At 50.5% G+C, this 25,662-nt stretch overlaps 10 protein-coding genes across 10 annotated transcripts; 6 read left to right on the top strand and 4 right to left on the bottom strand.

Moving 5' to 3' along the window:
• Nucleotides 1–121: 121 nt before the first annotated feature.
• Nucleotides 122–1,588, top strand: MRPS5 (mitochondrial 37S ribosomal protein mrps5). Its single transcript, XM_018273236.2, has 2 exons — nucleotides 122–1,176; nucleotides 1,242–1,588. Exons 1-2 carry the CDS (start codon nucleotides 165–167, stop codon nucleotides 1,496–1,498), a joined length of 1,269 nt encoding a protein of 422 aa, XP_018131885.1. The 5' UTR covers nucleotides 122–164; the 3' UTR covers nucleotides 1,499–1,588.
• On the bottom strand, nucleotides 1,529–2,153 carry VE01_03751 (uncharacterized protein). Its single transcript, XM_059463563.1, has 2 exons — nucleotides 1,946–2,153; nucleotides 1,529–1,893 (listed from the first exon to the last, which is right to left on the bottom strand). Exons 1-2 carry the CDS (start codon nucleotides 2,072–2,074, stop codon nucleotides 1,717–1,719), a joined length of 306 nt encoding a protein of 101 aa, XP_059319829.1. The 5' UTR covers nucleotides 2,075–2,153; the 3' UTR covers nucleotides 1,529–1,716.
• A 121-nt stretch (nucleotides 2,154–2,274) lies between these two features.
• VE01_03750 (uncharacterized protein) lies at nucleotides 2,275–5,514 on the top strand. The gene is made up of 3 exons (XM_018273234.2): nucleotides 2,275–2,712; nucleotides 2,765–3,183; nucleotides 3,236–5,514. Exons 1-3 carry the CDS (start codon nucleotides 2,576–2,578, stop codon nucleotides 5,407–5,409), a joined length of 2,730 nt encoding a protein of 909 aa, XP_018131883.1. The 5' UTR covers nucleotides 2,275–2,575; the 3' UTR covers nucleotides 5,410–5,514.
• VE01_03749 (uncharacterized protein) lies at nucleotides 5,449–7,548 on the bottom strand. Its single transcript, XM_018273233.2, has 5 exons — nucleotides 7,360–7,548; nucleotides 7,210–7,279; nucleotides 6,696–7,126; nucleotides 6,349–6,647; nucleotides 5,449–6,281 (listed from the first exon to the last, which is right to left on the bottom strand). Exons 1-5 carry the CDS (start codon nucleotides 7,402–7,404, stop codon nucleotides 5,690–5,692), a joined length of 1,437 nt encoding a protein of 478 aa, XP_018131795.1. The 5' UTR covers nucleotides 7,405–7,548; the 3' UTR covers nucleotides 5,449–5,689.
• Nucleotides 7,549–9,801: 2,253 nt separating this feature from the next.
• Nucleotides 9,802–10,507, top strand: VE01_03748 (uncharacterized protein). Its single transcript, XM_018273232.2, has one exon. The coding sequence runs from the start codon at nucleotides 9,840–9,842 to the stop codon at nucleotides 10,458–10,460; it is 621 nt and encodes a 206-aa protein (XP_018131796.1). The 5' UTR covers nucleotides 9,802–9,839; the 3' UTR covers nucleotides 10,461–10,507.
• Nucleotides 10,508–10,951: 444 nt separating this feature from the next.
• VE01_03747 (uncharacterized protein) lies at nucleotides 10,952–11,494 on the top strand (the record flags this gene model as incomplete). Its single annotated transcript, XM_018273231.2, has 2 exons — nucleotides 10,952–11,390; nucleotides 11,465–11,494. Exons 1-2 carry the CDS (start codon nucleotides 10,977–10,979, stop codon nucleotides 11,492–11,494), a joined length of 444 nt encoding a protein of 147 aa, XP_018131816.1. The 5' UTR covers nucleotides 10,952–10,976.
• Nucleotides 11,495–12,717: 1,223 nt separating this feature from the next.
• On the bottom strand, nucleotides 12,718–15,059 carry ASS1 (Adenylosuccinate synthetase). Its single transcript, XM_018273230.2, has 9 exons — nucleotides 14,801–15,059; nucleotides 14,483–14,693; nucleotides 14,395–14,413; nucleotides 13,961–14,236; nucleotides 13,712–13,889; nucleotides 13,600–13,656; nucleotides 13,350–13,520; nucleotides 13,144–13,276; nucleotides 12,718–13,054 (listed from the first exon to the last, which is right to left on the bottom strand). Exons 1-9 carry the CDS (start codon nucleotides 14,918–14,920, stop codon nucleotides 12,969–12,971), a joined length of 1,251 nt encoding a protein of 416 aa, XP_018131817.1. The 5' UTR covers nucleotides 14,921–15,059; the 3' UTR covers nucleotides 12,718–12,968.
• Nucleotides 15,060–15,640: 581 nt separating this feature from the next.
• DAL2 (allantoicase) lies at nucleotides 15,641–18,025 on the top strand. The gene is made up of 2 exons (XM_018273229.2): nucleotides 15,641–16,322; nucleotides 16,908–18,025. Exons 1-2 carry the CDS (start codon nucleotides 16,229–16,231, stop codon nucleotides 17,879–17,881), a joined length of 1,068 nt encoding a protein of 355 aa, XP_018131836.1. The 5' UTR covers nucleotides 15,641–16,228; the 3' UTR covers nucleotides 17,882–18,025.
• A 235-nt stretch (nucleotides 18,026–18,260) lies between these two features.
• On the bottom strand, nucleotides 18,261–24,517 carry VE01_03744 (uncharacterized protein). Its single transcript, XM_018273228.2, has 2 exons — nucleotides 24,188–24,517; nucleotides 18,261–24,131 (listed from the first exon to the last, which is right to left on the bottom strand). The coding sequence occupies exons 1-2, from the start codon at nucleotides 24,283–24,285 to the stop codon at nucleotides 18,524–18,526; spliced, it is 5,706 nt and encodes a 1,901-aa protein (XP_018131940.1). The 5' UTR covers nucleotides 24,286–24,517; the 3' UTR covers nucleotides 18,261–18,523.
• A 313-nt stretch (nucleotides 24,518–24,830) lies between these two features.
• Nucleotides 24,831–25,652, top strand: VE01_03743 (uncharacterized protein). Its single transcript, XM_018273227.2, has 4 exons — nucleotides 24,831–24,853; nucleotides 24,920–24,975; nucleotides 25,152–25,488; nucleotides 25,565–25,652. Exons 1-4 carry the CDS (start codon nucleotides 24,847–24,849, stop codon nucleotides 25,570–25,572), a joined length of 408 nt encoding a protein of 135 aa, XP_018131939.1. The 5' UTR covers nucleotides 24,831–24,846; the 3' UTR covers nucleotides 25,573–25,652.
• The last annotated feature ends 10 nt before the right edge of the window (nucleotides 25,653–25,662 follow it).

The raw sequence follows: 25,662 nt of genomic DNA, 5'->3' as shown, positions 1-25,662 counted from the left end.
ACCGAATCAGAGTGCATCTATTTCAAAATAATTTCGAGGCCAATTCGGCACCGGATAAATATTGTTGCGGCAACTTAAATTTATCGCCAAAGGTACGGTTGCACCAACCTCATACTCAGGGAGGAAGCCGAGAAAAAAAGCCGCCTCATACCGCGGTGTTCAAGATGAGCGTCTCACGCCCAGCACGATGTGTGTTCTCCTCCGCATCATCAATTGCGAGGGCGCGCCCAATGGTCCAATGCCGAGATTTCTCAACAACCCAGTCTCTTCCGGCACGACGCCGTCCTCGGTTTGCCAGTGTCAAGGCCGAGGATATGGGATTGGTATCTCAGGCTCCCACAGGCCCGGTGCTGAAGAGCTACACCAAGAAAGATGAGAAGAACTTGTCGAAAAGATACACCCCCGATCAAATGCGTGTCATCGCCGCCGGCGAGGAGGCAATCGATATCGAAGACATCCGCAGCCAAGGTGTCATCCGCAACGACCCCTACGCATTCAAATATCTCGACGACTTCTCTGTGCTTCGCCCCACTCTAGACAAAATACCGAAGGCCGCGAGCACTGTTCCTAAAGACGCGCGCTGGTTAAATGAGACGGAGCGGTTCGACCAGGTCAACGAATGGCTAGGAAAGATGACGGAGGAAAAAGAATTACAGGGGCTGACCGAGCCTAACGCTGTGCCCATAACAAGGCTAGACCTACAGAAGTTCATCGACGAAACCCCATCGATGACAGGCGGCGGCAAGTTTGGGTCCGACGTCCTTGCGCCTGCCCTACCAAAGGTTCCAAGCATGGTAGGGATGTACCAAAACTCGACTTTTGTCGACAAGCGCGACCCCACCGGTACCTTCGACAGATTGAGGAGGCAGACTGGAATGAGCCTTGAGCAAGTCATGGATCTGGACGTCAAGAAGATCGTCTCTCATAGGGTTGTAAATATGACACGTTTAGGCCGAATTCAGAGCTTCTATACGTTGTCTATTGCTGGCAATGGGAATGGCATGCTTGGATTGGGAGAGGGGAAGGCTGCAGAAATGTCAGATTCATTGAATCAATCTCGCATGGCTGCTATCAAAAACATGAAGCCGGTTCCGCGCTACGAAGATAGGACGATATTTGGCGACGTAGAAGCGAAAGTTTCTGCTGTGAGGGTTCAGTTGATGTCGAGGCCACCTGGTAAGTCCCCCTATGACAACCTTTATGTCTCGCCTTTTCCAATGCGGTACTAATTTTGTTTCCAGGATTTGGACTCCGCTGCCAATACCTTATCTTCGAAATGTGTCGCGCTGCCGGTATCACCGACATAGCTGCGCGTGTCCCGTTCGCGAGGAACAAAATGAACACGGCCAAAGCCACATACGAAGCGTTGATGAACCAGAGGATCCCGGATGAGGTTGCTCGTGGGTTAGGCAAGAAGTTGGTCGATGTGCGCAAGGTTTACTATGGAGGAGACCAGCAACTTCCCAAAAGGCAGAGGACGGATGATGCTGAAGCGTAAAGAAAGGGACTTGGGGTCTGGGATAGTGTACTGATACGTTTAGAGGTGGTACTGTATAGCGAATTTGTAGTATATATAAGATAAGAAGCCACTGCTGCCCGGTCATTTATTTTGTGCCTTTATTCATTCTCACACCAGCAATCCTGGGTATCCTTAACGCCATAACTCCCATTCCCTCAGCCCACGCCTTCCCAGGAGCCAATCTCCAGAATTAGCCCTTAGTGATCCTGTCCAGCACCTTGATCGCCAGAGTAAATCTCCTGCTGTAGCACAATACTGTACACGCTCGCCTTCAGGAGTGTAAACACCAAGCTTGTTTTGCGTTCCAACTGTAGCAGTCCATCCAGAATTTCAGCGGTCGGTGCGCCTGCCAACCCGTCAAGGAGGGATGCGAGCTGCATATTATATTAGCACGAGTAGACAGATAATGGACGGTATAATACATGCCTTCTTCATATTGTCAGCCAGGCGCTCATACTCCTCCAAGACGTCCTGTTCGAGAGGGGAGAGGTCGTCTGGTCCCGGGGGACTTGTGAGGGAGAGAGACGCAGTCGCGTCATTGAGGTCGGTGGTCATCGTTTGTGAGAGGACTGGATTGTCTCTACTGAGCGGTTGGAGAGTTTCGCAGTGTGCACAGAGGTGAATCTAACTGTCGTTGCGCATATGTGGGGTCGTGGTCGCGTATGTTGACGTGTGGGGGATCTGACAACGCGAGGCTTCAGCCTCGTGAACTTCAGACCATGACGAGATATTCGACCACTTTGACTCTATCAACATTCCCATATTTCCTATTCTTTAATCATATACAAGGTAGCAAACTATATCCCAGCTGAATCACTCCTTTTCTACAGCACTATATCATAACTCATAGTTGCTGATTATATTACCAACCAATCGCTTTTAATTCATCTTGTCCCCGTCAGTTCGCATCAGACCACCACACTGCACGAGAGCTACAAATTACTGTATCAACGAACTCCACCACAGCTAGCTCAAAAGATCCTTATATTTTCCCATCATCTTCTCTCCCAACATTTAACCTAGGTGCGACTACTTCTGGCCGCCCATCCTGGGGACATGGCACCCATCGACCGCAAAGCTACTCTCGCTTTGGAGGAAGACATCATCAGGCTTGGAGAGGCAGCACACGACCCCGAGCTATCGAAAGAAGAAGCCGAAGCAGGGATCCAGGAATTTGATACTTTTCTCGAAAGGTTTGAAGATTGAACTCGCTCTGCCCCGGTACCAACAGCTAACCATTCATAGAACGGCTGCGTATGTTCTCCTCCCGGCTCTCGTCTCACTTGTCAAACCTGACAGGGTGAAGCCATGGCTTCATCCTCATATTTCTCGTGCGCTATCGTTTCTCCCACTCCGACCAAGAGGTGTCCGTAGCACAATCGAATTTGTACTCTCTGTGCATCCAACCACCGCTGCCACCGCTCAGGCGCAAGGACAGGAGGCAAGATCCAAAGGTCCTCAAATTTCACCAGAAGCACTCACCTCTGCTACGCAGTTGATATGCTCTCCGCCACAAGGCGTGACGCCATACTACTGGTTTGAGCACCTTGCTCCCCAACTGTTCTCATTGCTAGATGGTAATGGAGGGCTCGACATGGTTAAAGTGGCAGCCTACGTAATTGGATATGGTATTCTCGGGAGGCCTCAGTTTGGCGCACCCCCAGGTAAGTAGCAATTTGAATGCTTGGTAGAGGTAGACTCTAAATTTTAGTGCAGACGCTCCAGGATGGCAGCTCCTTGCGGAGCCCATTCTAAGAAGTATTGATCCCAGTCAGGGTCGGTCTCTCGCCAAGATCGACAGTGAAACAACAGTAGGACCGAGTATTCTTTCTTCTCCAGCTGAGCTGGCAGATGGGCTCCGAAGACTTGCTTCATTAATAAGCTCACATCCGAACCCGGGTCTGTCAAGACGACTTCTACGAAACATTGTGCTTCCACTGTGGTCTCTCGCGTCATGGTCAGCAAAGGACAACGAACTGGAAGAGTATCGTGCGCCGGCTGGATTTCTATTGCATATTATTCTCCAACTTTCAGTTGACGGAGCCCAGCTGATCCGCATAGCTGATAATTTGATGTCCACAAAAACCCACGGCGGGAGGCTAATGCGATGGAAATATACTAAGTCTCCACAAGGGGGTATTCGCATTGAGAAAGCTACTCCGGTGGAAGATGAACATATGGGAAGACTCCTCCATCTTAACACAGTTGTCGATTACAAGTCGATTGACTTCAAAGTTAATGCATTCTTGGATGTTGTCAAGTTGGCTTCTACGAGCGATGCATTCGGCATATCAAACCTTTTTATTGCAATATGTAGACGCTGGCTAGTTGAAGAGGATGGTCTCGCCGCATCAGAACTCGTAATGTCGACCCCTGGATCTCGCCCACCACGAAATTACGAGGAAAAGATAATAGATGCGAAACTGCTCCAAGGCCTCATTGAAACTGTGCCAGACAGGCTCGTTGAGGAATCCGGGCAAGTTCTGGAACTGAGCTGCAATATTCTCCTCCGAGCCAATCGGAAAGAAGACATGAAAAACGATGATACCGTCGCCATAGCGCTGAGCCTACTGAATATGGTGTTCACTTCTCCATCCTTCAAAGCGTCATCCATGAACCCAAGTTTCATCATTTCAATAAAAGAAGCGCTCGCCGACACGGCGAAAGCACAAAACGAGTCGTCGACAACAGCCCAGAATCTGTTAATGTTGTTAGATTTCAAATTGATAGAGCCAGACGCATTCGATGTTCCACCTCCAACGGTCTCCGAGCGGGTATTAGAGGACAGGCGTGCTTACAAGCTAGCTACTGGCTATATTACGTCCCCAGACTCGCCGGCGCCTGTACGAGCGGAAGGGGTAGATCTCTTGACAACATTGATAACGGGAAGGAGTCCTATTCTCGATGTCCCCGCGGCGATGATCCTGCTATCATCCCTTATCCAGGACGAAGAAGAATACATCTACCTCCGAGTCATCAAGTCTTTCATTCAGCTATCTATATCGCACCCAAAATCCGTTTTGAACGGCATCCTCGAGCGATACTTCGACGCCAACGAAGATCTGAGCCTTGACACACGCCTGAGGTTTGGTGAAGCCCTTTCGCAGGTTATCGAAAAGGCAGGCGAGACATTCACCGGAGACGTGGCCCGTCACGTATGTGAGGGCCTCCTCGCACTCGCAGGTCGTCGGGGCTATCGCCCTAAATCACAAGAAGCGAAGGCTAAGCGTCGTGCGGCCGAGCAGCGCAAAAACAAGGCTGCTGAAGATGCCTGGGGAGGCCCAGTGCCACAACTTGATGATATAGCCGAGGATCATGATCCTAACGTGGATGCGATTATGAACCAGATTGTTGAGGGCTGGGAGGGTACGCGTGACGAAGAAGATGTCCGTATTCGTGCCTCTGCGCTGTCTGTCTTTGCCTCGGCCATTGACTCGAATGTCGCTGGAATTGGTGCTGCTATTGTTGGTGGTGGTGTGGATCTCGCAATCAACATGCTACCCCTTGAGCCGGATCCTGAAAAGGCTATTCTGCGACGTTCGGCAATTACGGTCGTTAATGCGCTTGTTAACGCTATTAGCTCGGCGAGGGAGGCCGGCAAGGATATTGGTATTGGATTCGCAGGCCAGAGTCTGGCTGATGTGATGAGGATATTCCAGTATATATCCGGGACGGATAATGATGGGTTGGTGAGGCAACAAGCCAGAGAGACGCTGGAGCAGTTGAATGATTGGCAAATGAATGAGTTTTCTGGAGCCAATATTGACGGAAATACAGGCCTCAACTTGGGGCTGCGGTTGGGGACACTAGGGGGTTTGTCTTTAACCCCGCGAAGTGCGGCTCCTAGCCCAAGCCCAGGCCCTGGCCCAAGGATTGAGGAGATAGAGTAGTTTATGGTGGTGGGTGGTGGTATTGACGAAATTATGCAGCCTACGTATGATAGCTGGAGTTCCATGAAAGGAATTACTACAACGATTAGAGCATGTCTACTCACGTATGCCTAATAAATATTGTCGTTGAAGTCTATTGGTGGCTGTGATAAAGACCCATCGAGATAGGTTCTAACATGTGCCTGTCAACAGGGGATAGAGTCCGATCGACAACTAGATCGACAAGAGCTTGGACCGATGTCTCAAACGAAGAAACATCTTAAAACAACCCCCTCCGCCCCTACAACGGCGCCACCTTAATCAACACAGCCTTATCCTCCATAAAGCTCTCCACACCTCCAATATAACTCTCCCTCCCAATCCCACTCCCCTTCCACCCCCCAAACGGCATATCATTCCCCTTCGTCGGGCTCGAGCAGTTCACCCCCACTGTCCCCGCCTCCAACTGCTTGCTAACCCTCATCGCGCGATCGATGTCCTTAGTGAACACCGACGCATAGAGTCCGTACTCTGTATCGTTCGCCTTGGCGATCGCCTCCGCCTCGCCCTCGAAGGTGTTGATGTGCACCACCGGTCCAAAGATTTCTTCTTTCATGATCTGTGCGTCTTCGGGGGTGTCGGTGAAGATGGTGGGGGAGATGTAGAGGCCGGAGACGTTGGGGAGGTCTTCGGTGATTTTGGTGCCGGATTTTTCGGCGAGGGCGAGGTAGCGCTTGACTGTCTCGTGTTGGACTTTGTCGGCCTGGGGGCCTTGGGTTGTGCCTGCCTGGGTTGGGTCGCCGAGCTTGGCGCTCATGAATTTGGTTTTGAATCCTTCGATGAAGGTCTGGGCGATGGATTTGTGGACGTAGATTCTTGAGTTCGCAAAGCATCTATGGATTCTGTTAGTTACCATGGCAGTGGCCCATGGAGGGCTCTAAGAATAGGTAGACAACTCACGTCTGCCCACTGTTCCATCCAATACTCGGCACAGTCGCCTGAATCGCCTGCTCGATATCTGCATCCTCGAATACTAATGCCGGTGATTTTCCACCGAGCTCGAAAATGCAGTTTTTCAAGTTCGAATCCGCAGCAGCCTTTTGGATAGCGCGCCCTGTGCGCGTGCTACCTGTGAACGAGATGATGCGGATGTCCATGTGCGACGACATCACAGCTCCCGCTGCGCCATGTCCCGAGAGAATGTTGAACACTCCCGGCGGGAAGCCGGCTTTGGCCACAAGCTCAGCAGCTTTTGCGCACTATGTAAATTATTTAGCTAGTCCTGGCTTCTCAGGGGAGCAACTTACGGTCAAGGGTGCTTTCTCACTGCTCTTTAGAACCACGGTATTACCAGCTGCCAGTGCAGCAGCTCCTTTCTTTGAGAAAAATATCAGCGGTGCGTTCCATGGGATGATGATCCCGCAGACGCCGTAAGGCTGCTTCACGCCCATGTTGACGAAACCGGGGGTGTTAAGACTAGAGGTTCCCATGGGGTAGGCAGCTTCGGAGAAGTAACGAAAGTAGTCAGAAGCAGCGCCAGCATCGAAGAACGAGGTGACTGGACGACCCATCGACTTCGCCTCGAGCTGTGCAAGCTCAGCGGAGTGCTCGGCGAAGAGGACACCGAGACGGGCTAGATAGACGCTGCGCTCTTTGGGGGACAGGGCGGACCAAGCTGGGAAGGCAGCCTTGGCCGCGGCGACGGCGGCGTCTACATCTTTGGCGGTTGCTTCGGGAACTGTGGTCAATTAGTATGGGCCAAGATACGTAAATGGGTATGAGGAGTGCGGAAGCCGGGGCTTAGCTTATGATACACCGTACCTTTAGCTATGAATTCGCCAGTGGAAGGCGAGTGCAAATCAAAAGTTTGAGACTCATCAATGGCTTGAAACTGGAAGAGAGGATAAGACGGTTAGCTACGGATGGGATTGGGAGTTCGAACTGAAGGTTTAAATGGAATCTATGTCGCACCTTGCCGTTGATGAACAGCCTGGTTTCGATAGGGGAGGCAGACATGATAGTGTATGTATGGTTTATGGAAATATATATGAGATATTCGGGGAATATATATATCGAATATATGTCAACGATATTCGGTAAGACGGAAACCAACACATTTGGAGAAGTTGGCGTCAATTAATCTATATAGGAAGGAGAATGTTGTAGGATTGACACTAAGGTTACATATGCGGGGTCCGCCCTCTCGATTTCTACCCCACAGCGGTCCGGTCGGGTTCCGCCACGGACTTAAAGTTATCCGTCCCGTCGTACGTCATATTTATCAAAGTGCTATGTGATAACTCGATCTTAGAGAAACGTCAGTATCTTATGATTTTCCCATGACGTCTGCCATGGTACCAAATTGATATAAATAAATTATATAGATTATTTAGATAATACAATTTATACACACATCTCACATCAAGCCCAAAATGTCACAGGGAGCATCTCAAATGAATACTAATCAGCAGCTTCTCTATGAGGATGGCCTGACACGAACCCTTTCTGAGACTACCCAAGATCGGAAGAGAAAACAGGAAGGCGACAAATATATCCCATTAACATTGCAATCAACTATCTTGCTGGAGTTACTGATTTGCTCCTCACCTCGCTCAATGTACCCTTCCTCACTCTGAAGTTCTTGGTCAACACCATCAGATTAAACATCCTCTCTTTCACAACGCGATATTATCATCCCCAGGTAAAAACAGTCACCTGTAGTTCATACTAACAACAGCTAACTTTCAAAGATTTTGCTTTGAGGATCTGTACTGCAGATGACACTTCAACCCAGGCTATAAGCAGGCTTTCAAACTCCTTTTAAATTAAAATTCAAGAAAGAGCTTTACGCACTCGCCATCGCAGATCTCAGACTTCCATCGCCCAAATCATGCCATCAGCAACTCAGGCTCCCGCCACTCAAACTATGGCGTCAACATCTATCCTCAGTTTGCCCTTCGAAATTCTCTGCAGCATTACAAACCATCTCACCTACAGTTCCCATCTCGCCCTTTCACTCACCTGTCGCGAGCTGTACCACAGAGTCGATACCCCTCGTCAGCCATACACTCGACCACCACGTTCCAAGGCGAAAGTCAAAACATACACCATGTTCGATCTCCTTGAGATAGAGAACTGGCCAGAGTACGGCGTCTCATGGGACACCTATTTCGGTTTTCCGAACCCTAAACCAGCCGACCGGTTCGCATGCCGCATCTGCCTCCGACTCCGCCTAACTGCCATGTTCATCAACCCACAGAAGGGCTACAGATCCTGGTACAAGCATAGGGGTAGGGCATCCCTTGACCTCACAGTGCACAGAGAATGGCGGTTCTGTATACCGTGTGGGATCAAGTGTGGGTGGTATCACCACAGATCGACATTTAAGTCGATGGGGCGGCCAGAGGAACACCTGAATGTTTGCAGGGAGTGTGGTGATTACGAGGTGGTTCAGGTTGGATCAAAAGGGCTGTGGCTTTGTGCTGCGTGCTGCAGAGGATAGGCAGGAGACAATAGTATAGTAATGTGCGGTTAGTAAACGATTTAGACAGAAAGCGATGGAACAGGGCAGCACCGGGCATTTATTCACTCTCAGGATCTTTGTTAGACTTTTAGTGTTTGTTTATTAAATAAATTCCCGCCCTGCTATTGCATCTCTTTTCTAAGGAATCATCCTGAATTCTGATACAAGGTCGCTCTATCAAAGACACCACACTGCCTCACATTCATCAACCTCACATCTCACAAACCATGGCGACAACAGCGACCCTACCAAACTTGCCAGTCGAACTGCTCCATCAAATATCACAGCAGCTCAGTTACAGCTCACATATTGCCCTCTCATTCACTTGCCGAGAGCTCTATACCAAAGTCGATACCCGTCGCCGACCACCCTACTCCTCAGTTAACGGAAAGGCCTATAACATGGAAGACCTTCTCGAAATATAGAAGTGGCCAGAGTACACTCCCCAAACGCCCAACCTTACACTTGAGGAGCTTTGGAAAGTGAATTTCCTCGCTTGCAGCATTTGTTTGAGAATCCGCTGCTCCGTCAAGTTTTGCTGCCGACATAAATTCGATGATGCCTTTTCCATTTCCAGAGACTCGGAAGACTACGATGCGTACGTCATGAAACGGAGGCTGTATCAACGATGTGTACCATATGCCAGAGACTCGGAACACTACCATGCGTACATCATAAAATGGAGGCTGTTTCAACTGTGCGTACCATGTGCGATCGCTAACTAGTTGTATTTCTGCGACGAGAATCACGAAAATGGGGTTTTCCAATGCAGAAGCACTTTGTTGTTCAGCATTTCCTTGGGTGGAAGAACTGGGCTTGTGAGAAGTGCGTAGGCGAGTTGAAGGCTGCAGGGCGTCTCTTAATTCATATATGTTGCCTTGCATCGTTATTCATGCTCTGAACACATCAACCCGTCATCTCAGAAACCATGGCGACATCATCAACAACCTTGCTGAACTTGCCAACCGAAATCCTCCGCCAAATAACAAGCTATATCGACTATCCATCCCACCTCGCCCTCTCATTCACCTGTCGCGAGCTCCATGCCAGGGTGGAAGACCCCAATTCACGACCACGACGCACCATTTCCACCGGCAACGACAGACCCTACACCATACAAGACCTCCTCGCCATAGAGTTATGGCCCGAATTTGCACCGTCCCTCGGCGGCGACCGTGTCTCACGTCAGATGCCCAGCAAAAACGACTTCTTCGCCTGCCGTTACTGCTGCAAGATCCTCTCCGCCATCAACTTCACTAACAGGCATCTTAACCGCGCTTACTGGAAACGCGATAGGGATGAGGAGGAGACTAGGAGGAGAGATCGGAGCGCCTGGCGCATTTGTATCCCGTGTGGGGCTGCGGGGAGGATGCATCCTAGAGATAAGAGTTATCCTTTTGGTGGGATGTCGGGTGGATATGGGTTTACGTGCGTTGGGTGCGAAGGGTTTGTGCTGGAGCGGACGGGGTTTGAGGGTGAGAAGGTTAATTTTACTTGTGATACTTGTCGGGAAAGCAATAGTGAGAAAAAAGAGCCGTTTTCTACTTAGATATAGTGGATATTTAAATGATTTACTCACATGAAGCATCACCAGAGACTGCTGCTCGGAGTACAAGATCTCTCCTCAAATAGTAAATCCTTAGACACTCAAATAAATAATCCCGAATTCCCGTCTCTCTTAGATCATCTAGTGATGACAGAAAATATAGAGACAGAAAGCTAACAAGATTTTATAAGTCTTCTCGGGGTTTATAGAGACGACAGGGCGTTTATTCACTCCTATTCTCTTTACTCTCTTTTTAGCTTTTTAGCGTTTGTTTATCACATACCCTCATACTCCTGTTATCAAACGTCCTTTTTCATACTCTCAACAACATCACTAATCTCACAAACCATGGCAACTACAACGACCTTGCTCAGCTTGCCACTCGAATTGCTCGATCAAATAACAAACGACCTCAGCTATGGCTCTCACCTAGCCCTATCATTCACCTGTCGTGAGCTCTATGCCAGACTTGATCCCAATCAAACTGCCAAACCCCCAAAACTCAAAAGGGTATTCAAGATGGAAGACCTCCTCGAAATCGAACTTTGGCCTGAATTCGCATCCTCGCATCGCAAACCTCTCGAAAAGCGGCAGCCAGACAGAGATGACTTCTTCGCTTGCTGCTTCTGTGTGCGGATTCGCCCCGGCTGGGATTTTGAGACCGCAAAGATGAAAGGCAGATACGGGAAACGTGGTGAAGCCAACAAGGATGCGAGAATGGGGCGCTACTGTATACCTTGCGGAATCAAATGGGGAAAATATTCGCGGAGGGCACAATTTCATGTCGGGGGGTGGAAGGGGTGCTTCGCGTTTTTCTGCACTGCCTGTGGTGGGTTCCAGCGCGAGAAGTATAGATTCGAAACTTATGGGGTTACGGAAAAAAGATGTGAATACTGCCGCCAGGAATCTGACTACAAGATATACCTAGGAGCTGTATGATCCTCTTTAAATCTTCTCTTTCATTGCAGATATTACTCGCATAAAGCATTACTAATTCCTCATCCTAGCCCCTTCCCATGTCTCAGCCGACTTCGTAGATGGCTAGATCGCCTTCTCCAGATAGTGAGTAGCGCACCCAGAATCTAAATGCAACGCTACTAACATTATTTTGAGGCCTACAGCAAACACATTCTGCCTTCTTCGGAAAGTTGTCGACGGGAGATAAAGGGGCCGGGAAACTGCATGTCGTTTCATCACTCTTCTCAGTTTACAGAAGCTTCGGGGCATTTCTTTACTCTCAACTTCTTCATGACCATTCTCGGCGTTTTTAGAGACAATATGGCGATTCTTCACTCTTCGCTGCTTGTTCCCTCGTGCCAGCTTCAGTCTTTGTGCGTTAATGAAATAAATTCACCATGCTGTTTCCATCCTGAGTCCCATCATCAATGATCTATGCCTACCAGCTTCCCACCACACCAACAATGGCACCAATAGTCCTCCTGGACTTGCCCACAGAGCTCCTGCTCCAAATACCAAGCTACCTCCGCTATCCCGACCACCTCGCCCTCGTCGTGACTTGTCAAACGCTATATTCCATTCTCCCAAGACCCAAAACCCGCCCCTCCCAACCCAACGGAGCCATATACCGGCCATTCGACAAGACCCATCTCCAATACTCACCCAATATCCTAATGTACGACATGTACGACATGTTCGACCTCCTACGCATTGAGCGATGGCCATGCTACACACCCTCGCGTCACCACCAACTGCCCGGCCGGGGCGACTTCTTTGCCTGCAGCTACTGTCTCAAGATCCGGCCCGCGCTCTTCTTCGCAACCGATATGATGAAGTGGTGGCGTAGAAAGGTCATACACGTGTCGGAGTTCCCCCCGTATCAGGGTTCGACACCTATGGATATCGCATTGAAGGCGGGGCGTTTCTGTATTCCATGCGGGATTGGGGGAGGGAAGTACCGAGGGGGGAAGCAGATAAACTTTGGGGGCCGGGAGTGGGGGGTGGGATACGTGTGTACCGGGTGTCTAGTGTTTTTTAGTAAGACATGGGGAGAGGTGGAGAAGCCTGGGTGTTGGTGTAATGCCTGCTATGCCAATGGAGGGAGGAGAGATAGGGTTCCAGAGGATAAGTGGGGGATAGTTCAGGCCAGACCTTGTCGCAGATGACGCCTTGAGGACTCCTTGGTGCTTCTCATACGCAACCACGATTACAGAGATCAACAGTACGATGCACCGATCGCAGAAATCAACACTAGCATAGCAATAAACCACTCACTCAATGAAGAAAATATGGCAGCCAAAATCCTGAATTCGCTACCTACCTACTATTACCTCCCCCTCCCCCACCTCCCTTTCCCCTCCCTCATCCCATGTCAAACTTTTAAAGTCCCACGGTATTATATCATTTTCATTTTCATAACCCCTCCTCCCTTCTTTTTTTTTTGCTATAACGCCCTTCTGCGTAACTACTCCCTTACACGGCTCGAAACAGCGTCTCTCTCTCCATTGTTTGATCCTCTCCAACTTAGTGGAGTTAAGACGGATGGGAAAGCATTTATTTCGTTCCGAGACCCTCGCCAGCCTCGAGCTTAGCCTGGCCGTATTTCTTGAGGCGGATAGCGTTGATGTTGATGAATCCGGCTAGATGGCGTGTTAGTATGCGGTGTAATCGGGCCTTGGTGGGGGTGCGGGCCAAAGTGGAGTTGGGAATAGGGGTGCAGGGGACATACTGGTATCAACAGGGCTGAAGTCAACCAAGCTGTCCATGGAGGACTCCTCCTCCGAGTAGAGCTTCTCGGTCTCCGAGGAGCGGCCGAGGATGAAGACGTTACCGCGGTAGCAGCGCATCCTGACCTCACCGTTCTATTGTCCCATGTTAGCACATTCCTTATTTTTCTCCATCACAATGGAACAAGCGGGGTCGAGGAAGACATACGACGCTCTTCTGGGAGAAGACGAGGGAGTTCTGGACGAACTCGCGCTCGGGGGAGAAGTAGAGACCGTTGTAGAGGATCTCAGACCAGGCGTGGGTGACGAACTGGTCGCGGAGGGCGCGGACCTTGCCGTCCATGACGAGACCCTCAATATCGAGATGAGCGTCGCGGAGCTGGTGGGGGTTAGCTTTGGTACGTAGACGCTGGGGAGAGTCCCAGATTCCGAGGATGGGGTGGCAGGATGAGACGTACGATAGTCATAGCTGGGGAATCGTAGCAGCCGCGGGACTTGATGCCGACGTAACGGTTCTATCACAAAATCAGTTAGAAATCGTCACATAACAGGGGTAGACAAGCTACGAACCTCGACGATGTCGATACGGCCGATACCGTGGAGCTTGCCAATAGCGTTAAGAGCGATGAAAAGCTCAAGGCTGTCGGTGATCTCCTTGCCCTCAGTGGTGAGCTTGACGGGGATACCCTTCTCGAAGTGGATCTGGATATCTTGTGGGGTGGCAGGTGCCGTCATCGGGTCATCAGTGCTACAAAAGTTAGCAATTGTATTTTTTTCGCGGGGTATTGCCCCGTCGAGTTTTCGCAAGGGTGTACGCACCGAGTCCACATATCAGTTGGTGGTGGCTTGGATGGGTCCTCGAGCTGACCGCTCTCGTAGGAGCAGTGAGCAATGTTGTCGTCCATGCTGTATGGCTTGGCCTTGGTGGAGGTGACTGGGATGCCGGTGGAGGCGGCGTAGTCGAGGAGGTCGTTGCGGCCCTGGAAGCGCTCGAAGAACTCGGGCATGCGCCATGGGGCAATGATCTTGATCTTGGGGTCGATGGTGAGGAAGGCAAGCTCGAAGCGGACTTGGTCGTTGCCCTTTCCGGTGCAGCTGGGTGGTGGTTAGTTGGTAGTTCTGTGTAACGCATTTGCGGGGTAATTGGGGAAAGATTGATGGCTCAATGGATGGCAATCTAATAACTTATGAGAAGAAGCACATCCACCACACCATCGTACCCCTCTCAGTAACCAACTCATGGAATCACTAACCCGTGGCTAACAAATTGACCTAAAAACAAAAAGTCAGTAAAACACCTCTTTTCAAGATTACCCCTCACCCAAGAATGGAAATACTCACATCCTTCCTCAGCGGCAACCTTCATCTGAGCCCTGGCAATGACGGGCCTGGCCAAGCTGGTGCCGAGCAGGTACCTTCCCTCGTATATGGCGTTGCACTGGATGGCGGGGAAGCAGAGCTCCTCGACGAACTCGCGGCGCAGGTCGGTGATGACCATCTTCGTGGCGCCGATGGCGGCGGCCTTGGAGCGGACTTGGTCCCAGTCCTCCTCCTAGGTGGGGTGTTAGATTGCGTATCCATTGATAAGGTATATGCCTGCAATTGGGGGTGTTGCTGGTGAAAATGGAGGTGGTAGGGGATTGGAGATGTTGTACATACCTGGCCGACGTCGGCGAGGAAGCAGACGACCTCATAGTTCTGGTCGAGCAGCCATTTGAGAATGGTGGAGGTGTCGAGACCACCGGAGTAGGCGAGGCAGACCTTTCCCTTGGAAGCCATGATGTTGGTTATGTGTAAGGGGCGTTGTTGGAGTTTTGTGGTGGAATTGAGTATATAAACAAAAGGTGGTTTGAGGTATGAGTCGGAGGGGAAGGGTGAGAAGGGATCGGGTGGGATGGGATTGTGGGGGAGTCAGTCGAAATTTGTTGTGGGCAGCGATAAGATAAGGTCGGGTCGGCTTATCGAAAGGCGGTCAGGGGATGCAGGATGGGAAATGCAGGAGGGCGGTAAGCCGAACGCCCCCTCGTTGTACAAATATGCAAAGGGGATCAATAGTTTCAAAATTGGGAATAAATCTGAATAATGTGAATCATGGGAAGGGTAGAATCGGAGTTACAGAATAGGGGGGATTTTATGTGGTGAGACATTAATGGTGACACTGGAGAACGGTATAGGCATAGTATTCTTGAGTAACACTACAAGTAACTCTACACATGGTTGTGATCAAAGTGATAATACGGCATTTAAATATGATAAGATATATACATATACAGAGGGAATTGATTATACTTATACATTTATATTCATGGCTATGCGAGTCATGCCTCATTATGGAGGTTATACTCGAGCATGGCGGTCTAGATCTCTCACAGGATGGCTTACAGCTCACAAACATGCATCTGTCTTAAAGCAGTCTAGAAGCACGTGAGTTGAGAAAAGTATCAACACGTGAGCTTAAGTAGAGAAATCTATTACGTTCTATTACGTCGATATTGATATTGAAGAATGGAGAGAAACTCTGTGGTCACATGACGGAATTGCAGTTGCTGGCTTCGGCTGCTCACCTTATAGAAACTCAGTGCTCACCTGAGGGATACTACCTTTCATCCTCTTTATCCTCCTTATCCATGACCAGAAACAGTAAAATCCCACTCAGGTACCACGCTATCACCTGAAAAGATAACCAAAAACTAGCCAAAGTCACGAGAATCTACGGATCAGGGATAATCCGGGTTGAAGTTCCACGCTATCACCTGAGAATTACCTGACGCTAACACCTGATAGCCTTCTCTCCCGTTCCAATTGACCAGTCGCTGGCGCCGAAAGTCACGGGTTTGTCGTCGTACCTTCGAAATTGCAGGGCCGACGAGAGAGAGACAGCGACTCAGGGGAAGGTCAGTTTTGTCATGTGCGATGGGCGAATTGTCTGTTGCCGTCGCCCGTGGGGTGATGGTGTATATAAGGAGGGCATATCTGCCGCCTTGAAAAGGGGTTGTAGGAGAATAATACAGACACGGAGAGAAGATTGGGACGATTATAACGAATTTACCTGCTATTTTACAATATATACCCATATCCATACCCAACATGTCTGGCCCACGCCCATATGAAGTTGAGAGGGTGGCTGCCACCTCCGTCCCGGCTGAGAAGATCAATGAGACCCTCAAGGCGGGTAACATCGGTGTGTTTTGATTGTCTTACTACCCCGCGCTCTTACTTCATCGTTCCTTCCCCCCGTTCCCCAATCCCTCTTCGCCTTCGTTCCTTCCCGGTCTGTTACGATGGTTCGATGAGGGAAAGAGCGAATGGCAGGCACGACTAGTGTTTTCTAGTTCTTTCCTACCTTATAATCCTCAGGGCCAAAGGAAATAGCAGATGGCAGGCACGACTAGTGATTTCTGCTTCGTTCCTGCCTTATAGGCTGCAGACCAAAAGAAATATCAGGTGGCAGGCACGGCTGCCTGCTTTCTGCTTCGTTCCTGCCTTATAACCCGCAGCCCGAAGGCTTCCATGGCGGGGTGATTGGGCTGCGTGGGAGGAGGGGCTATAGTTAGCTGCTTGCTCTAGCTACGGCTGCCCATCCATGGCTAGAGACTCGTTTCTAGATATGAGAACTCCATGGCTACAGACTCACTTATGAGAACTCCCGACCATGTACACTCATTTCTGGCTTATGAGACTCGATCATGACAATGGAGACACTCAATCCCACCCCTCACTTTGCTACACACCCAACCCTCACACCTGCTCAAAACTAACATCCCAGACCTCATTTCCTCCACCCTCGGCGGCAAAATCCTCGCCTGCTCCGATGAATACTTCGCCCCCTCCACCAACCTCCTCAACCCCCAAACCCCCATCCACGAAGCCGGCAAAATGGTCTACACCGGCGCCTGGTTCGACGGCTGGGAAACGCGGCGCCACAACCCCTCCCCCTTCGACTGGGCCATCATCCGTCTCGGCGTCGCCTCCGGCACAATCACCGGCATCGAAATCGACACCGCCTTCTTCACCGGCAACAACGCGCCCGAGATCTCCGTCGAAGGCGTATTCTCCCCCTCCGACGAGGAAGTCGTTTCCTGGGCCGGCGGGCGGGGGGAGTGGGAGCCTATTCTCGGGATCGAGGAGTGCGGACCCTCTGCGCGGTTTGGGTGGGAGATCGCTGAGTCGACGGGGAAGGCGTATACGCATGTTCGGCTTAACATGTACCCCGATGGCGGCATCGCGCGATTCCGGCTGTTCGGGCAAGCGGTGCCGATTTTCCCGATGGATGCAAAGGAAGTGTTTGATCTCGCTGCGGCGCAGAATGGGGGCGTGGCGTTGTCGTGTAGTGATGAGCATTTTGGGGTGATTTCGAACCTTTTGTTGCCGGGACGGGGGATGGATATGGGTGATGGGTGGGAGACGAGGAGGACGAGGGGGGAGCATGTTGATTGGGCGATTGTTAAACTTGGTGCTAGGGGGACAATTGAGAGGGTTGTGGTTGATACGGCGCATTTTAGGGGGAACTTCCCGCAGAAGGTGAGGGTGGAGGGGCTGAATTGGGAGAGGGATGGGGAGCCGGGAAATGAAGAGGGGGGGTGGGTCGAGCTTGTTGCGGAGAGTAAGACAGGGCCGGATGCGCTGCATGAGTTTGTGGCGATGGAGCAGGGGAAGGTGTTTACACATGTTAAGCTGGTTATGATCCCTGATGGAGGTGTTAAGAGACTCCAGATCTGGGGTGCCAGAGCGGCGAGCTGAGAAGTTTATATCTGGGAGAGAAAGAAGGGGATAGAATAGGTTGAAAAAGAGATCCTATCTTGGACTTTGTAACTAGATTAAAAAAGACTCTCATATAGGGATATTTAAAACAAAAAATAAAATCTGACACCAATAAATTATGAGGCAGTTATCACAAAATATTTAATTTTGAAGTATTATAATTGAGCCCTGAAATAATAACCATAAATTTATAGTCCCCAAATTAAGTTCGAACTCTAGTGTTACAGTACATTCCTTCAAATAAACAATCAAACTTTATAAATCGAAAGTAGCAACACACATCCCCATATTAAGATTCAAGACCTGAGAGATCACCATCACAGCAAAGTCATCCAAAATACTACACAAGTTTTAATTCAGAGTAATCAATTCACTTCAACCCCCTTATGGAAAACCCCCCACAACACCATCGCTTCCCTAAAGTAAAATAAAAAGTGAAAAAGAAGTTTCATCATCAAACACCCAATCAATCCCGTCCCATTCCCCCCAGCCGAATTCCAAACACCCTTCCCCGTCGCCAAACCCAAGAACACTCAGATAGTGGCTTCCATTTTCGCTCTCGCTCAAAGACAACAGACAAACAAAAGCAAAACACAAGCAAAACAGACAATATCCCGACAACTAAGCAGGCTGCTCATACATCACCACTCCCCTCCCCTCGGCCCCCACCGCGGACTCGTCGTCGTCGTCATAATAGCTCCCCTCTTCTGACTCGCTATACTCGGTCCCCTCGTCAATGCTCCCACTAACATCCGTCCCCGTCATCGTGCTCACCGTTCCACCACTCTTCCTCCTCAACGTCCCACTATCACTAACCTCCCCATCATCCTCACGGGCACTCTCCTCATCACTCTCCTTCAGCGCCAAGTTCTCCTTATTCAAGTCCCCGTAGCCGTGACGGGGCATACTACCACCCCAGCTCGTCTTCCTCAGTGCCCCGCTGCCACTCGAGTTCTTGACGCTGTGGCTGCGCTTGACGCCGCCAGTGGGGACGTTATTTGTGATCTGGTTGAGGGAGAAATTGCGTCGCGAGGCGCCGGCGGGGTTGGAGATCGGGTGGCTGACGATAGCGCGCGGGGGAGCATTCATGGCCATGCCCACCGCGCTGTGCATCGTGCCTGCGGAGCGGTTCCGTGACGAGCTGGCGCCGCTCGTTGCCGAGCCGGTTGTGGATGCTGCGTGACTGGGGACACGCTTAAGGTTCATCAGGTCGCGGCCTTTGGTCTTGCCGATTAGGAAGGCACGGGAGTGGTCGATGACACCTTCGAGGATGCGGCGCTCGAGCCCTTCAGCGCGGGCTTCCATGTTGTGAAGTTCTTCACGGCGGATGCGGAGGGCTGTCTCGAGGCTTGAGACGTCGGCTGAAAGACGCATCTTTTGCTGGAAGAGACCGTCTTGCTCTGCCTTGAGCGAGGCTACAGAGTCTTTCAGCTGCTGCTCCTCAGCGCGTTGCCTGGCAACGTCTGCTTCGACACGTTCCTGTTCTGCCAGTCTCTTCTCGAGCGTAATTGCTGCCTCATCGGCCTCCTTGACCTTGTCCTCGTGATCGTTGGAGATGCGCTGCGTTTGGATAGACACAAATTCGGAAACCTCGGCGGCTGTTTGCATTACCTTACGATGGATCTCGTCAAGCATATCCAGTTGGGCAAACGACTTGCCCGCAGAGTGCATATGATCGACGAGCTTGTTCAACTTCTCTTGAACCTCTCCGTCATCATATTTGTTTGATGGCGTATTTTGCAGCAGCCCTTGAACAGAGGACAATGAGGCGACGTCACGCTCCTTGATCTTTTCTTGGATGGTATCGGTTGATGTCTTGGAGTGTTCGTAATGCTGACCGACAATTAATAGCACATCCTTTATGGAATCGAGGATCTTCGGGTTGTAATCGTTGACGTTGGAATGCACATCTTCAACTGCGCAAAGGGTTTTCATGACTTGATCACGAGTGAGCTGGTTCTCGGTCCTAACCTCAGTATGGGTCTCTTCGAGTTTCGAATAGGTATCCTCAACACGATTGAAGACTGTCTTTGAAGCCTCTTCCATCTTATCAACCGAGTCAGTCAAGGTGGAGCCGAGCGTGTTGATGAGCAACTTTAGCTCTTCCGCAATCGCCTTCGTATCCTGGAGTGCGGCATCAGACTCGACCCTCCTCTCTTCGCCCGATTTCTCTTTGGACTCTGCCGCTAGCTGGGCATCGTCATATTTTAGCATCAAGTCCTCGAATTTCTCGTCAATCTTTTCCCAGGTCTTTTCGAACTTCTCGTCGGATTCTAGCTTCGCGCCTACAACCCCAGCATTGGATTGTTCGAACTCAACTTTAATGGTTTCCAAGACCTCCTTGACATCTTCGGTGATGTTGGCATTGGAACTGATAACAGGCCCCAGACCTTCCAGGAGCTTGCTGATCGAGTCTACTCCTGCAGTGCCTTCTTCGACTTTCGACTTAACTGCGTCTCTGAATTCCTCGAGGAGTGTTTTGACTTCACTGACTCGCTCGCCGACACCGACGATTTCTGCCTGGCGTTCCTCGAAGGCGGTATTGTTTGCATCCTTCATGTCTTTGACTATGTCACCGAGGGTATTAACATCCTCCTTGCTAGCAAGTCCGGCAAGATCGTCGGTGATCATCTTGTCAATTTGATCTTTGACGCCGAGTACAATGATTCCAACGTTACCATCATTTTCTGAGACATCTTTGACATCCTGAAGCATGACCATAACGTCTTTTACCAGAGCCTCCACAATGCTAACATCCTCTCGCTTTGCCGTTTCTGGAATTTGAGCTAAGATATCGCTGATTGAGTCTCGAGTCTCTCTGATAATATCCTCGACGGCGTCAAGATGATCCTTCTTGACAAGGTGTTCCGGGTCCAAATCATCGATTTTTGCTTTGGTGTTCCGAAGGAGTGTCTCAATGGCCTCAAAATCCTCCTTGTGTACGCTCTCCTCGCTGACCTGGGAAGGCTGTCGGCCTGACATTTCCACAACAGATTCCTGCACATGACGTAAGGTCTCCTCCATATGAATAATATCCTCTCTGCACACCGAATCCGCTGGGGGTACCGTTGACTGGGGAGGCATATTTTCGAGTGACTCAACCTTAGCTCCCAACTGAGAGATTAACACTTCGAGGTTCTCAATGTCGTTCCGTTTGAGACCCTCGGTAGCAATTACCGCACCGCTAGTAATTGCGGCAATGTCCCTGTCGCCGTTGCTGCTATGGTTGTCGTGTAATCCACTGTCACGAAGACGGTCGATATCAAGCCTCAAGCCCTCCATGCCAGCCTTGAGGGTGTCCAGAATCTCGTAGTTCACTGTCATATCAACAGGCTTGCTACCAATCCTCTCAACTTCGACCCTCAAGCTATTGAGTCCGTCATGAAGAGCGTCTAGAATCTCCCCTGTTCCAGATAAGATGCTCTCACCACTATCCCTCGGCCTGTCCATATCTGCTCGGAGACCATCTAGACCATCTCTCAAGGTAGAAAGGATCTCGTCCCTATCAACACTCGATCCCGTTGGGACGACAGAGGTGGCTATTGCTTCACGGAAGCTGTTCAGTTCGTGCCTGACAGATTCCATTGAAACATCCGAGCCTTGAGCCATGGTGTGTGCTAACTCTTCACGGAAGCTGTTCAGTTCGTGCCTGACAGATTCCATTGAAACATCCGAGCCATGAGCCATGGTGTGCGCTAACTCTTCACGTAGCCCATCGAAGTTGTCCCTTATGCAATCAATAATTTCGTCCTTTCCGGTAACGTCAGCAGCACGGTCAACGTAGGTCTCGATGTCGATTCGGAGCTTCTCGAAACCATCCTTGGTCGCATCAAGAACTTGTTCGGTGTCCCGCCCATGAGCTGCCACATTCTGCTTAGCTTCGTCAGAAACAGCCCTAAATTCACTGTGCATAGCGTCAAGAACTTCTTGGAGACGTTCATGAATTTGCTCGCCGTAGGCATCGGAAGTTTGTGGTATATCCTCTAGACCCGCCTTGACGGCATCGAAAACATCATTCTTCGTCAGAGAATCTCCTCCAATATCGCGGCTAAGTTCGTTGCCTTGCATAGTTTGGATTGGAAAATCGAAGCGACTCAAACCCTCTGTAACAGCATCGAGCATGTCCTCTCTCATGGTATCGATATCTCTGGGTTCTGGTGGAGGGGCAGATGGGAATTCAAACTCCTCCAGGCATTCCCTCACTGCGTCAAGGATTTCATCCCGCGAGAGGCTTGCCTCTGTCTCAACTTGAGGTGGCGTAAAGTGTTTCAGGCCTTCGACAACAGCTACAAACACCTCTTCTCGTGTGGCGCCAACTTCGCGACCAGTGTCTTGAGGCATATACTCTTGGATGCCTTCCTTGAGGCATGTTAGCATCTCTTCACGCTCTAATCCGAAGTGCTGCAGCTCGATATCTGGCTTGTAGTTCTCCCATGCTTCTCGGACTGCATCTATGACATCTTCCTTTGCAACTCCGGCGGGCTGGGTGTCGGTGAGAGCACTTCTGACGGCGTGGTATACCTCTTGGCCATCAACATTGCTTCGAGATATGGCTGATGACGATGATTGCCGACGAGCTTCTCGCATTACGTGATCCAGATGCTGTTTGAGATCCAGAAGCCCCTCGTTTATAATCTGAGCTACCTGTTCGTTCGAGGCGGCTGCGTCTTGGGATGAAGCGCTGGGGTCGCTCCTTGCCTGTTCGAGTTTCCTCCCAATATCACGGCCCATTCCAAGAACTTCACCCCGAAGCTCACGCACGAGGGCCTTGACTTCAGCTGTAAGTCCGCCGCCTTGTGCCACACTATCTTTAATGCTTTTGATTAACTTCAACACGTCTTCATTGATGATGTCGGACGCGCGAGACTTCCCACTCTCCTTCAACCCACCGCCAAGAAGATTCTCCACACGACTAACCATAGGTCCTGAACGGAGTCCATCGTAATCTACTTCTGATTTTGGAGGCTGTTCGAAGCTGAAGTCACGAGGCCTGGAATTGTTGCCGCCACTTTTGTTGACAACCAGCGCACGGTGACCAGAACCTTCTTTGATTAAATCCAGAACCTCGTCCATCTTCTTCGCTGTCTCCATCCCGTCATGGGAGAGCAGGTTGGAGACTTCAGTTAAGCGGGACACGAGCAGGTCTTGGCCTTCTTTGGTCCCCATTTCTCTCAAAACCTTCTCCAGGAGGGCGATGGATGCAGAACCGTCGGGGTTGTAAGAGGTCGGGGCCGGGGTCCCCGTTAGTCCGCGATCGATTGATGCCGAAAATGAGGTTGGGCTTGGTATCCGTGGCAGCGAAATAGACTTCACGCTCCTTGATTGCGGGGTATGGGGTTTATCGTCGAGCATATAGTTCTCGCTTGAGCGTAGCATGTAGGGTGATTGATTTGTAGGCGTAGTCAGATTTGTAGAAAGGTCGCGAAGGCTTTTCCTGATATCTTCGTCTCGCGCATTTGTTGCCTCTTTCAGGCTCACCAAGTCTGTGGCGTTATCTTTGCTTCGGCGATTCAGCTGGGCCATCTCACGTTGAAGGCTCGTCGCAATGCTCGTGAGGCTGAGAATCTGGTTTGATATAGCGTCAAAACTTTGCGGGACGCGCACCATCGCAGTAGAGTTATTAGTGGTCGCCGGAGGTGGCGGGCTTGCACTCTCCCTACTTTCCCGACTTTCTCGGCTCTCTCTGTTGGACATAGATTGTAAGGCCAGCATCGTGGCAGACTGTGGGGAACTGCTGTCGCTCAGAATGCTCGATTGTGGTCGGCGTAGTGATGGCCGCACGTTGAAGTTTTCTCGTAGTGTAGGAGCCGCTGTAGGTGTAGCTGAGCGGCTGTTTTCTTTCTCTGGTGATCTCGCCATATCGTTGTTTTCTTCGTCGTCCTTCTTATCTGGTGATGGAGGACGTTGAGGCGTCCTCTCCGACGATCTCTCGGGTGACTTCGTCGGCGACAAGCCCCCACCATCTATGAAGTTGCTTAGGTCTCGTACATGGCCTGTCTGTAATGACTGCATGCGCTTGTGTGCAGCGCCCTTGATAAGAGATCTCTCTGGAGTTTCCATGCGCTTTACTGCACTATTCGCGGCGAGTGGACCTTCTCGGCCCCTCTCTGTGAGGGCTGCGTGTGCTGATTGTATAGCAGTCGACGTATTCGGCCGCGAGGTGACACTTGGTGATGAGGGGTTTAATGGAAGTGGAGGAGGTGCTCTGTCCGGATCAGAGCTATCCCACCTAGCAGTTATTGTCAGCGACGTTTGAGCATGTTGCGTAACATGGAGCACTCTTACATGGGGATCATGGCCTTGCCAAAATCGATGGAGCCGGAATTCTGGTGCCTCAATCGCCTCTCGTTCTCCCTCGAGCTGTCCATCTCATTGAGTGGCATCGTTACTATCGCAAGGCGAGAATTGTCACTTAGGATGTTGACATCCGGCTGTAGTATGCAATGGTTTATATTTGTGAGGTTCGAGTAATTTGAGACAGCTTGTATAGTGTGTTGTATGGTATATGGGGTAGCAAAGCAGGGTCAGTGGGGTACTCGGGGAGTATATTGCCAGCGATGCGACGAGAAGAGACGAGATAATCGATGTTGCCGCTTTGGGCATATACAATTGAACCCTCGCACCTCTGACGTGGTTGGCCCTTGCAAGTTTTGTTTACTATCAGTTCGTTACTCGGCAACCACTATACGCTAGTCCGTATCAGAGTAGCGCGTTTGATGCGGTAACGGACCAATCGGAAATTTTGGGTCGCCAAGACTTTCCGCCCTCCTCCGCCACTCCGCCCCTCCGCCCCTCCGCTCCTTCCGCACATCTATCTACCTCTAGGGTTTGCGAGCCCTTGCGGCTCTTTCCAAGCAAGCGAAACTTTCGAAATTGGGTAGTGTGCATTTCGACGAGGGACTCTACGAATCGACCCAACAACTCAACGCCAAACGAAAGCCGACATGAAGTGTAAGTAGCTATACTGGTCACAAAACGAATACTCCAGAACCTGTCGCTGATTATGGTTTTAAATAGTCCTCAAGGTTGGCCGTGTTGCCATCATCACCCGGGGCAGATTTGCCGGAAAGAAGGTGAGACGAAATTGCTCTTCCGCCCCTCCACTCCCAGATACGAAATCCAATACTGCGACGGCTTGATATAAATCGATTATGCGATGCGACTGAAAAATATTGAGCGCGAATTGGGCATTGGCAGAGCGTGGACATGGAGTGCGAACATGAGCAAATGGCTAATACAGGTCCAATAGGTTGTGATCATCCAACCCCAGGATTCCGGCAACAAGTCGCACCCATACCCTCACGCACTGGTCGCCGGTATTGAGCGCTACCCGTCTCAGATCACCCGCCGCATGTCCAAGGCCCGCCAGACCAAGCGCTCCAAGGTCAAGCCTTTCATCAAGGTCATCAACTACAACCACTTGATGCCAACACGCTACACGCTCGAGCTGGAGGGACTCAAGGGTGTTGTCACTGCCGATACCTTCAAGGAGGTTTCGCAGCGTGAGGAGGCAAAGAAGACTGTCAAGAAGGCACTGGAGGAGCGTTATACCTCGGGCAAGAACAGATGGTTCTTCACTCCTCTCAGTACGTACCAAGCGAGATGCATACCAATTACTGTATGCGACGAGATTGAAAAGGCAGCCACTAACATCAATTGCAGGATTTTGAACGGTTTATTGTCGGTTGGGGTTCGGCATGGGGTTCGCATAGCATTTCTGTCCGGAATACGGGCTAAGGATTGTTGCATTTAACAAATGA

The sequence above is a fragment of the Pseudogymnoascus verrucosus genome, assembly GCF_001662655.1.
Source record: "Pseudogymnoascus verrucosus strain UAMH 10579 unplaced genomic scaffold scaffold_13, whole genome shotgun sequence".
NCBI lineage: Eukaryota > Fungi > Ascomycota > Leotiomycetes > Thelebolales > Thelebolaceae > Pseudogymnoascus > Pseudogymnoascus verrucosus.
Note: the sequence above shows the minus strand (reverse complement) of the source record. Positions and strands in the feature narration are given on the sequence as shown.